The sequence below is a fragment of the Peromyscus eremicus genome, chromosome 10, assembly GCF_949786415.1.
Source record: "Peromyscus eremicus chromosome 10, PerEre_H2_v1, whole genome shotgun sequence".
Lineage (NCBI taxonomy): Eukaryota > Metazoa > Chordata > Mammalia > Rodentia > Cricetidae > Peromyscus > Peromyscus eremicus.
The window spans coordinates 32,667,954-32,680,343 of NC_081426.1; the positions used below are offsets into that span (position 1 = coordinate 32,667,954).

The 12,390-nt window shown below is 51.5% G+C and overlaps 1 protein-coding gene across 1 annotated transcript in view; it reads left to right on the plus strand.

Annotated features, from left to right (window-relative positions):
- The first annotated feature begins 6,136 nt into the window (after positions 1–6,136).
- Otop1 (otopetrin 1) overlaps positions 6,137–12,390 on the plus strand; it is a 28,031-nt gene continuing 21,777 nt past the window's right edge. Inside the window, exon 1 of the mRNA XM_059274629.1 lies at positions 6,137–6,533. Within this exon, the coding sequence (XP_059130612.1) occupies positions 6,137–6,533 (397 nt within the window). The remainder of the gene's footprint in view (positions 6,534–12,390) is intronic.

Sequence of the window (12,390 nt, forward strand, 5' to 3'; positions counted from 1 at the left end):
TTGCTTGAAGCACCTCTGGGTGGTTTCGTGAGCAGCCTGGGTGGAGGCAACCCTGGAGAAGCCAGGGTGTTAGGATGGACGGGAACATATCCAGAGAACAATGTCATCTAGTTGACAATGATGGAAAACTGATGAGGACTTCCCAAGTCTACTGGGACCTGGTTTGGGAGGCGATGGATTTTTCTGGAAACCTGAAGCAAGTTTCTGACTAAATCTGCTTTCTATAACAACAACAACAACAACAACAACAACAACAACAAAAAGTCTCTGGGGCCTGGAGAGATGACTCCTGCTGAACCAACATGAGGGCTGGAGTTAGGATCAGCCAGAACCCATGCAAAAGACAGACGTAGGTGGAAGTCCACCTGTGATCCCAGTGCTCAGGAGTCAAGAGTCCCTGGAACAAGCTGGGTAGCCAGACTACCGTAAATAGCAATCTGTAGTAGGTTCAGTAGAGAGAGACCCTCCCTGCTTTAACATGTAAGTTAAAATGATAGAAGACTCCCATGTTAACCTCAAGCCTTTATACATATACACATGTACTTTCTATGTACATGTGCTTCCACACATGTGAACATGCACACACACACACACACACACACACGTACACACACACACGTACACAACACATACTGCACACACACACACACACACACACACACACACACACACACACACACACACAAAGCCTGGATCCCCTTAAGCAAATGAAGTTCATCAGAGGCAGCTGAGGTGCCACTGTGAACCATGTCTTGCTAAGGGTAGCAGGCAGTATGGTTTTGGGGGAGCGCCTGGGGGGACAGGGTTTCTGTGGCTGAAGTTGGGATAAATGTTCTTTTGAAAGTTCGGCGGTGCTGGAGATGGAGTCCAGGGCCTCGCTCATGCTATGCGAGCTCTCAAGCACTGAGCTTCATTACTGGCCTGTATTTACAATTTCTTGGAGCCTAAACTCAGCATGCCTTGAAGTGGAGTTATGGATTCTATAGTCAGCTGTCTCTAGACAGTTTAAAACTGAGGTCACGGTCTGTGTTGTTTTGTGCACACAAGGTGTTAGAGAAGCACAGCCATCCCTGGTTGGGGAGTCCAAGAATAGAGTATAGACTGTTCCAGAAAGGAGTGTGATGATTCATTCCTAAACAATCTGAGCCTTAAGGATGGCTGTAGTTCTTCCCTCATTCAGTGGTTTTGAGACTTGTATAGCCCAGGCCAGCCTTGAACTTGTTACGTAGGTTGGGCTGACCTTGAACCTGCAAACTTCCTACCTTGACCTTCTCAATGCTAGGATTATAGGCCTTTGCCAATGCACCCAGTTTACAAATCTTTTCATACCTTACTTTGAGTGTAATCCTCATGCAGTGGGCTGAATCATTCCTGTTGGCATGCAGATATATCACACAATTTTCCTCCTACACACAAACATCACATTAGACTTCCTGGCATTTCTCCAGTGAGGCCCATTTCTTTGATTCAGCAAAACCACCAAAGAATTTTCTGTCCACTTTCTATCTCTCTAGTCCTCCTTGGGAAAGAAATTACAGCGTGGGGTGGTGACAAATGCCTGTGACCTCAGCCCCTTGAGAGGCTGAGGCAGGAAGATTTTGAGTTTGAGGCCAGTCTGGGCTACATAGGAAATCCCATCTCAATTTTTTAAAAGAGGTCTGAGTATGTATCTCAGTGGTAGAGTGCTCGTCCAGCATGAATAAGATCCTGAGCTTGAGCCACAGAACCTTCAGAATAAAAAGAAATTACCTGAAGTGTAAGGAATGAATTCCATCATGTGTGTGACAGAGAGGAATCACAAGGGATATGAAAAGCTCTGTCCTTCCCAGCCCATACCCTGGCAGGAGTGAACAGACCTGAGTCCAACATGCAATATCCCCAGCATCCCTCACTCCCCACACTGTATGCTCCATCTCTCTTGTGACCACCAGAACTTTCCTTACACGGCGCTGTGTCCCTGTCAGCAGGGGTCACCGGAGAGAGCCTCCCAGGTCTCCTCTGATCTTTGGACCCAGTCCCACTTGTGTCTGTATGTTCCGGGTACCTATTGCTGCATAACAAACCACACCCAAATGTACGTGGCTTGAAACAACAGCCACCATTTATCCTGCTCAGGAATCTGAAATGTGAGCAGGGGTTGGCAGGGACACTTTGTTTCTGTCTCACAGGGGCAAAACTCAGCCAAGACTGGGCAAGCCCCTTCCTAGATGCTTCCGTGAGGTTGGCTACAGTAGGTGCTGGATATGGAGCTCATTCTTTGTTGACTTCTCCGTGGGGCAGCTTGGATTTCCCAGATTCAAAGGGAAGGGGTGTAGCTTTCACCATCCTTAAATGCATGTATGACCAGCTGACTTGCAGGTGGAGTCTACACGTCGGCATCCCAGTTCTGAGTAGGTAGCAGAGGGACGGTGATTCTGGGAGTCCACTAGCCTGTACTACAACTGCTCTGACTTGGATCTTACAGCCCAACAAAGCCAAGGACACTTGGGGTGGCTTTAGCAAATGGTCCTAGATATGGTCTCGAAGGAAAACAGGATAATCACGGTACAGATCAAAAGGGTTGTAGAGTCAAAAATGGCCATCTAAAGCTAAGTTATTTTCCATTAGACAAACCTCTCTCCTGTTTGGGAGAATTAAGTGACCACAGGACTGCAGCTTCCATTATGAGCTGGGTATCATTGATCTATCCAACTACGAGGTTGGGCATACACAGTGGTGTGTGTTGTCAAGCCCATGTGGCATATAAGACATTGAACAAGTTGACCTGCAGGTGATCCACATCCTTCCCAGACTGACACCTGCTTCATGGCCTTGATTCTTTAATCTACATCTACAATAACATGAGACCATCTCACGATAGGAGAAGCAGCTCAGGCCATGTCTACTAGTGCATCTGCATGACAAGTTGGCACCAACCTAAAGTGGACAACTACAGCCTCACAGTCCCACCTAGCGCCAACCCTGATGGACAGTAGTCAAGAAAACCCCTTCCTATGAGCAGAATGGAGACCAGGTGTCTTGTCTGAATAAAGAGCTGTGCAGAGCAGAAACCTGCACAGTGCCATGGATGGTTCTGGAAGGCTCAATGGTCAATGACTATCTGAAGACCAAGACGTGGGGAAGAGGGCTGAAGATGGATCTTCGAATGGATGCTGTATTAAGATCTGCATCTCAAAAGAACTCTTACCAACAGGCATCCACTGGGTTGAGTAGTTTAGCATACTAACACACGGAAGGCTACAGTGAGCCCAGCAGTAAGATAGGTACCTTCTTCAAGGATCCGCCTGGAGGAGGTGGGGTTGTGTTGGACCCTCTTACCACGGAGGGAGGAGGAATTTTCTCCCCTGAACTGGACATACAGGACCTCCCATCAGGCTGTTGGTGACAACTCTATCTACTTGTCACTGTCATGAGATCTCACACACACTGATGAAGGAGACATGGCCACGGGAGGACTGGGAGCCTTAGGTTATTCCGTAAGGTGTTCCTTGTTAAGTATGAAGACCTAAGCTCAACCCCCAGAACCTACATTAAAAAAAGAAAGTCAGGGTGGGGCGGTGGTGGCACACACTTTTAATCCCAGCACTCAGGAGACGGAGCCAGGTGGATCTCTGTGAGTTTGAGGCCAGCCTGGTCTACAGAGCGAGATCCAGGACAGGCACCAAAGCTACACAGAGAACCCTGTCACAAAACAAAACAAAATAAAACAAAACAAAAAAAGCATGGTGGCACACACTTGTAATCCAGTACTGAGGAGGGAGCGCGAGTGGATCCCTGAGGCTCACTGGCTGCTCATCGTAGCCTATGTGACAAGTTGGGGTGGGGTGGGGAGCAGAAACGGTGCTGGGGAGTGACACTCAGGGTTGTCTCCTGGCCTCCACACATGTTCACATACATGTTAACCCCCCACAGCCACAGTGATCAATGTATTAGCTCAGAGCCCCTTTAGTGTGTACTGAAAGGTGTCTCTAGAAAACAAAAGGACAGAAAAAGTAGCCCCACATGAGTGAGGTTTCTTATGCAGTTGGTAGTCGTATGTCCGTGTGGATTTCCTACTTTGACTCCTATACCACCACTGTGTGTGGAAGGATCAGGAAACTGCCTGGAAGGTGAACAGGGATTAGCCACAGAGCTGCACGGAATGTGTGCAGGGATGCTCCACATTAGCCATGGAACCCATAGATACTTTGAATATTATTTCAGAAGGAAAAGTACCTCATTTTGACCTTGCCAGTAACCAGCCACCACCACAGGATGCTGGGAAAGGCATGCAGGAAGGGTGACATGATGCATTTGTGGCATTTTCTCAGAGACCCAGTCTCAGCAATCAAAGGCTCTTTGGAATCTGTGGGGTGGCATGGGTTTGGGACTAGGATGAAATCTGTGGGCTTTGAAAATGACATTTATTTATTTACTTATTTATTGAATGTATGTGCATATCACTGTGGACCTGTGGAGGTCAGAGGACAACTTGTAGGAATGTCTTCTCCTACCATGTAAGACCAGGTATCCAAATCCAGTTGTCGGGCTTGGTGGCAAGTGCCCTTACCTGCCGGCATCTGGCTAGTGCCATTTCAATCATTCTTTGCACACATCGGAAGCCCCTCCCCACCTCCCTCCTGCCTTCCACAAGAACAGCCATTCCAGCTATGGAGCTCTTGCAGACACTGCCTCCTCCTGGGAACCTCTCAGCCTTCTTACTAGGGGGCTTTCCTGGGTTGCCTGTGTCTCCTGGAAGAGCTGGACTGCCTTAGGGTTCCTGGTTAGCTCTCCAGTGCACCGAGTAAATGAGTGTATACCGTAGCATCTTACCAGACCATTGGCTTCCAGGACTGTCCTGGCCCCAAAGAGTCCTCAGGGTCAGGCACAGAGCGCAGAAAATATCTATGTGGGCTATTTATATATAAATTGGATGAATGACCAAATGAAGGAATTTAAGAATGAAGGCAAAGCAAGATCCAGGGCTCACGGGGCCCAAAGTTCCCTGCCCGCTTCATTCCCTGCCCCCCCCCCCCATCTTAGCAGTCATCACCAGCTGTTGCAGTGTCTGTGTGCAGAGTTCCTTGCAAACAAAAAAACACGGGTTTCCTTGTTAAAATACGAAGAAATTGAAATCAGCTACACTAGAGCGTTAAAACCAAGACGGAGCGGGCGTCTCGGCCTGTGCCCTGCCCCGCGCTCCACTCTCAGAGCCCGATGTCCCAATTGCTCCCCGTTGCCCTCTCTAGGACCACTCTGCAGGGCTTCCAAGCTCTCCTCCAGGTCAGGGTCAACCTTAGGGCGCTCTTTCGCAGAAACAGGCTACGCTTCCTCTGGGCAGCGGCTGTGAAAGGCTTTAGAATGGAAGCAACTGGACTCTACGCGACCACTGGGGACCCTTTTCCCGGCTCAGTTCCCCCTGGAAGCGAAGCAGCTCTGGAGGAGGACAGGAAGGGATGGCCTCTCCTTGGGTACTGGCTCCGGTCTCAGCCAGAGTCGAGGCTCTCGGACAGGTCCCCACACAGACACCCAAAAGTGACAAACCCCCAAAGACGCCTCTTCCCTGCTTCCCACCGAGCCAAACACACTCGTAGGTCGAGGGCAGAGAGACGAAAAGCACCCAGTAGACAGAGGCAGGGACCAGGACACACAGATGAGAAGGACCCATGTACACTCGTGCCCTGCGAGCCCACCCAGAATTCTAGGTTTCGGGGACACAACCCTCGGCGGAGCCATACCCCCAGCAATTCCTTGATCTGGCTCCCGCGACTCTGTATGTCCCTTGGCATCCCACCCCTCCCCGCCAGCCCCGGAGCTGGCGGGCGGCACCTGTTGCGGTCCCGCGTTTCCGGGGCGCTGGGGTGGGGTAGGCGGGCTGGGCGCGGGGGTGGGGTGCGGGTGGCACAGGCAGGGCAGAGGAGCAACGGGGCTCGAGGCGCAGCTGCAGGGGCAACGGGCTGCAGGGACCTGAGTCGGCATCGGGAGCGCCGAGAAGGAGGCCGGCGACTGGGACCTGACCAAGGGCCTGGAGCCCTGGGGGAGGGCAAGAGCAGAGAGCACGGGCGAGCGGGGTTAGTGCCCAGAGGGCGTGGGGAAAGGACAGGAGCCAACAGCAACGCGCGGGGCTGGAGCAGCTGCCTGGGGACCAGACTGGAAGATGCCTGGGGGCCCGGGCGCGCCCTCCTCTCCCGCAGCATCCGCAGGTTCCTTCCGGGACGCGCCGTCGGGGATCGCGGCATGCCCGCCGCCTCCGCTCCCCCTGGCCCGGAGGTCTCCACCGGCCTCCGGTCCCCGACGCGGCGCCAGTGTCCCGCAGAAGCTGGCGGAGACTCTGAGCAGCCAGTACGGGCTGAACGTGTTCGTGGCGGGGCTGCTGTTCCTGCTGGCCTGGGCGGTGCACGCGGCGGGTGTGGGCAAGAGCGACCTGCTGTGCGTGCTGACCGCGCTCATGCTCCTGCAGCTGCTCTGGATGCTGTGGTACGTGGGCCGCAGCTACGTGCAGCGCCGCCTCATCCGCCCCAAGGACACGCACGCGGGCGCGCGCTGGCTCCGTGGTGAGTGCAGCCGGGCCGCCCTCCACGCCTCTCCTTGAGACCAGACTTCAGCTCTATGCCTCATCTCTCCTGCCTTCCCCTCGGGTTTTCCTTCTCTACCTTTAGGCTCTGCTCGTAGCTCTCCCTGTTTAAAGTTCTGTTACAACGTTTCAGGCCCCGGTACGGAGGCCACATTCCCCCTCTTGGCACTCAAGGATTCTAAGATCTGGCCTCAGATGATCTCTTTCCTTTGGAGCCCTCATCCTGCCAAAGACTAAGTTCCAGTCACTATTGAAAGCCCCCAGGTCTTTGCATATTCTGTTCCTTCTCTTGGAATGCAATTCCATCCTCACCTCGGTCCTGCTTTCCAGCCAGGGCTAAGACCTTCCTGAGCCTGAAGCATATCTTACCACCCCATTCTGTGTTTCTGCACACACCTCCACCCTTGCTGTGGCCTGGACACTTTTCTCATCCAGACAGCAGCCTCCCCACCTCATTGAGGGGAGCCCGTGATCCTCGGTCCGGTCGAGAGCCACATAGGCCTGCCTTGGAGGAGGTGCTGGGAGGATGAGGGGAGTCCTGAGGACATGGTCCCAAGGGACACCCTGACCTAGTCAAAGGGGGCCAGGGCCATGCAGGGCAAAGGGAGAGGGCTGGGATCCAGGGCAAAGGGAGCAGACCAGATCCAGGGCAAAGGTGGCCTCCTCCCGTGGCTTTCTCTCCTTAGTCTGTAATTTCCCATAGAGCTGCTTCCCAGTTTTTGCACACTTGACCTCAGACCTTGGTTCCCTCTGACCCTAGCCCCAGGCTGAACCTCTGCAGATGTGGATCTCAGGCTGGATGGGACCAGACGATGCTTTGTGTGTGTGTGTGTGGGGGGGCGCTTCAAAGGTATGACCCCCCCAGGGCCCTTTCATTGAGGCCATGGGGATCACCCTCTTGCCTTGAATAGAGACTTTCAAGGATCAGTTTATCTTGCCTTCAGGAAAATTGTACACTGCCACAAACTACCTAAGTTCTCCAAGATGGAGATTTAGGGAGCTCACGGGTTGGTGAATTATGACTGGCGAGGCGGGCAGTCAATGTAACATAAAACGACAAGACTGACGCTCTTACCCCAGGATGTTGACATTTTGCCTCTTCTTTCCAGAAGCATCCTTTCTTCCTCACTCACCTCCTCTTCCTTTCTCCTTCAGCTCCTCTACCTCTCCCCTTCCTCCCTACTTTCACCTCTTCTCTTTCCTCACTTCCTGTCCCTCTCCTGCGCCATCTCTTTTCTCCTTTCTTGCTTCCTTCCTCTAGTCTCTTTCCTCTTGTGCCCCTTCCTCTTTCCTCCATTTCCTTTCTCCTTCCCTCCATTCTTCCCTCCTTTTCTCTCTGACTGGTCCTGTTATTTCCTAAGGTTGGAAAGCCAGAGGGAGAAGCAGGGCAAGAGCACAGACCAAGGTTCCCTTGTGGACCAGCTCCATGTCTTTCAGACACCATGGAGAGATGAAGTCGATTAGGCTGAGAGAGAACAGCACACAGGAAATGGTACCCAGGAGGAGGGGAGGAAGAGAGGGAGAGGGGAGGAGAAAAGAGGAAGGTCAGTTGGACAACAGAGGGCTCACGATGTCCATATGCCCAGAGTCCAGAGGAGGCCAGGACTCCAAGCAATGCTGAGTGGCTGGCCTAGGGGACTGTAAAGGCCAGTGTGGGGTCCTGGGGGAGTCTGGTACCACAGAGAAAGGGGGAATCAACATGGGCTCTGTGGGATCCCAGGTAACACCTGGGAGAACAGCACACAGTAGGTTGTGTGGACCCTCTGGAAGTCGTCCTGTAGTGATGTAGCCATTCTGATGAGGCACATGTGCTGTGCAAATGCTGTTGGCCCTGGAAGACATGGCTTGTACTCCCCACTTCCGTCTCCTTCAGCTTTATGAGCCCTAGCTCTCACATGAATTGGATAAGAATCATAGGTATCTCATGGAGAGGGGCAGGAAGATGTTGAGGGAAAGCAGCTTGCCATGACCTGGCCATTCCTGTGAACAGATGGGTTCATTTGGGAACAAAAAGACAGTTACCATACCAAGGTGTCAAGAGGAAGCACCCTGGCCCTGGTAGGGTCTGAGGTTTCCTTTGGACTCTTAGCTGGAAAGACAAGTTTGTGGCAGAATCTCAGCCCTGTCTCTATAGGGCTGGTGGGGATGGGTGGTGGGTCGTGTGGGTGGGGAGACAGGGTGGGTGATGGGTGGTTGGTGGGTGGGCTTGTGGGCATGTCCTGAGGCTGATACTTTGGGATGGAGCACTCCTCAAGCCCTGCCCCTAGAACTCCAGGCACTGAGGTTTTCCATGGAAAGTTGTGGGGCTTGGTTTGGTCTGGAAGGCATCTCTTTGAGCAGGAAATATTCCATTCTACTTCCTGTGAGGGAGGAAATACTTCCTTAGCAATAAAAAAATACTGACCCACTTGAGTAATTGGTAGTAATGTTGCACCATGACCCTCTGTCTTTGCTGACTGAGGAAGGAGTTCCTCTAGAAGGGATGACTGTAGCCTAGGAACCTGTGCCTGCCTCCTGAGCAGCCAGTGAGCAGACTTCTTAGCATTAATCACCACTTCCCGCTTTCCTTGCTAGCCTGCTCCAAATGTGATGAAGCTGGGAGGTTTTCCCCCTTGTTTTTTGCCTGTCTCAAGACCAGAGATACTTTGAACACAAATTCTAGAAACAGTGAAGGTTGCAGTTGTACTTATTGAGTGTGTTTGGAATGCCAGACTCATTACAGTAACTTACAGCTATTTTGGGGATGGGGAATCTCCCCCGAATTTATTCTACAATTCAGATTTTCACAGTGTTTGCTTTTAAACGAGGCACATCTGTACTTGTGCTTTTCCAGACCTTTGTCCAGTATGCTACCACAGGCCATCCCTGGAAATAGGCGGCATGGGGACTGAGATCAGTGTTCCTAATGGACCAGAGGACAGGGGACAGATGTGAGCTGCCTATGAAAAGCTAGTCCGGGGTGGTCGTAGGACAAGCTGCAGAGGTGACAGCAGAAAACGCAGTGGTTCCTGCTTGGAAGGAGGTTGTCTACGGCGACACACTGAAGTTGTGTGTGTGTGTGTGTGTGTGTGTGTGTGTGTGTGTGTGTGTGTGATGGTGTGTGTGATGGTGTCATCAAGCAAGTTGGCCATGAACAGAAGAAGGGAAGAAGAGAAGGGAGTGGAGGAGAAGAACCGAGGGAGGGGAAAGAAGGAGGAGAGAAGAGGCAGTTGGGCTGGAGGACAGGCTGTCCTTGCCTCCAGTTGTCATCTGCCGACTTCAGCGCAGGTACAGCAAGCTTGAGACCATATCCCGAACTCCACTTTGCATCTCGGAGTGGTGGCTCATCTTAATCCTCAGTCCTGCTTTCCTGCAGACAGAGCTCCTCCAGACACTCTGGTTTGCTTGGGCTTCTGTCCCTGTCCCTGGCATAGTGAGCCCAAGTCCCTGCCTGAGATGGGTCCTCAGTTCTCCCATTTGAAGCAAAGCTGATGATAATGCTGCTGCTGCTGCTGCTGCTGTCTTTTATAGTTTGAGTTTATAACATAATTACCCACATCTCCTTTTTCTTCCCTCCCTCCAAATCCTCCCATGTATCTCTCCGTGCTCTCTTTCAAATTCAGCACCTCTTTTTCATTAACTGTTGACTGCCTGATGCCAATTCCACAGCTGGAGCGCTCTAACCACTTTGCCTTGGTGTCCTTGGCCATTGTTGTGATGGCATTACCCTGACAAAGCAACTTAAAGTAGAAAGAGGTTATTTAGCTCAGAATCTCACAGTCTGAGATTGCAGTCCAGGGAAGTCACAACATCGGGAGCTTTGAAAGAACCAGTCACTTCACATCCACGTTCAAAAGCAGATAACAATGGATTAATACATGCATACTGGTGCTCAGAGCCCTCTCTCTCTCTCTCTCTCTCTCTCTCTCTCTCTCTCTCTCTCTCTCTCTCTCTCCTCTTTATTTAGTCCATGGTCAAGCATATGAAATGGTGCTGTTTGCATTCAGGCTGTGTCTTCCAAATTCAGTTAACTCAAATCCCTCACAGGCATGCCCACAATCTAGACAATTCCACATTGAGACACCCTTCTCAGGTCATTCTGGAGTGTGTCAGGTGGGCCATCACACATCTCAAAGAGAGACACCCCCCCACCCCCACCCCCATGGATCAGATTCCATTTTTTCTTAGCCCTCAGTCCGCTTTCTGCCTCTGTAGATTTGGCTGTTCTGCAAACTTCCCCGAGATGGATGTGTGCTCCTGTGGTGGCTTCCTTTCCTTAAGGGTGGAATTTCCCATGTCTAGAGGATCTTGAGATGGTGTTGCCACTGCCTGGGGATGCTGACAAGGCTTCAGAGGAGGCTAGCATTCTGTCCCTGGAAATAATCCCAGGGGTAGGTGGTGTGACAGTTTGACAGTACAGATAACAGGCAGGTGACATCCCCGTCCCCTTTTCTCTGTCTTTTGAGCAGGAGGATCTTGGACCCCTGCCCTGCACAGTGGGGGAGGACGCCTTCCTCTGCTTGGACTTTTGCTGGGGCAATGTCTCAAAATGACTTTTACTCAGGGGCCTAGACTGAGAGCCCACTCTGCTTGCCTGGCCCTGCTGGTCTCTGGCAATGGAGAGATGCATGGCTCATTCAGAGTGGATAGAGGAGGGCAAGAAGAGGGGAGACAATGCAGGGTGTCAGAGAGCGATGGATGGAAGCATGGCTCCTGGGCAGGGCATGGAGCTTGTCTGCCTCAGTTTCCTCATCTGTAAAATGGGGTTACGCTGTTGTCTATTATATGAAGTTGGCACGAGAACCAGGGACTACATGCATGCAAACTTCTTAGAAAAGCTTCTGAGAGAAGTAAATATGTTATTACTGTGAAACAAATGAGTCATGAGTATAATGCACAAGGTAGGGGCAGATGAGGAGTCTGGAGGAGATTGGGGGCTTCCGGAGTGATCCGAGACCCACTATGTGGAAGTTAAAAAGACAGGTACCAGACCTTGGCTTTGTCCCATGGTTCATGGGGACCCATCACAGGTTATTAAGAAAGAGGACAAGGGAGATAGGTGTACCCAGCTGAGGTTGGGAGATGGGTACAGAGGGGAAAGCGGCAGTAATTCTGAGACTCGTCCTGAAGCCTTGATGAGTCTTGCTAGCTCCATCCCCCTTCCTTCCCTTCCTCTCCCTCCCCTCCCCTCTCCTTCCCTCCCTTCTCTTTCACTCTTCATTCTCTTTTCTCTTCTCTCTTCTTTTCCCTTTTCTTTTTTAAAGACAGGGTTTCATGTGCATACCAGGTTGGCCTCAACTTTCCTATTTACTGAGGATGACTGTGAACTCCTGATGCCCCTGCCTCCACCTTCCAAGTGATTACAGGCATGCATTCTCATACCTGGTTTATGCACTGCTAGGGATTAGCAGCAGTTCTCTGTGCATGCAAGGCAAATAATGTGCACCTCCAGCCTACATTCATTTTCTTACAGCCCAAAGCCTAGATGCGGTTTAGCATTCTTTGGAAAGAAGTAAGAGTATAGGGGCCTCAAAGGTGTTTGTAGGACAGTGTTTCTGTGGGGAAGAAGAAAGGATGTTGAGTCCAGAAGACAGCAGTATGTGGCAGTCCCACAGTAGGACATGCTGTAGGCCTTCATCTGTGAGCTTTGGAAGAGCCCACTTTTAATAAACAAGTCTCACCTGGAAAACCTTTCCTGCCACTTTTGAGCTAACTGTAGCTCCTGGGTTGCTGTTCTCATGACACCAGCTCACCATCTGCCCAGCACCAGTCCTGCAGGAGAGTGTATTATCCAGTTACTGTTTGTCACGCTGAACAGACCGTGAGTTCCTGAAGGTTCAGGCACTTCCTGAATATAC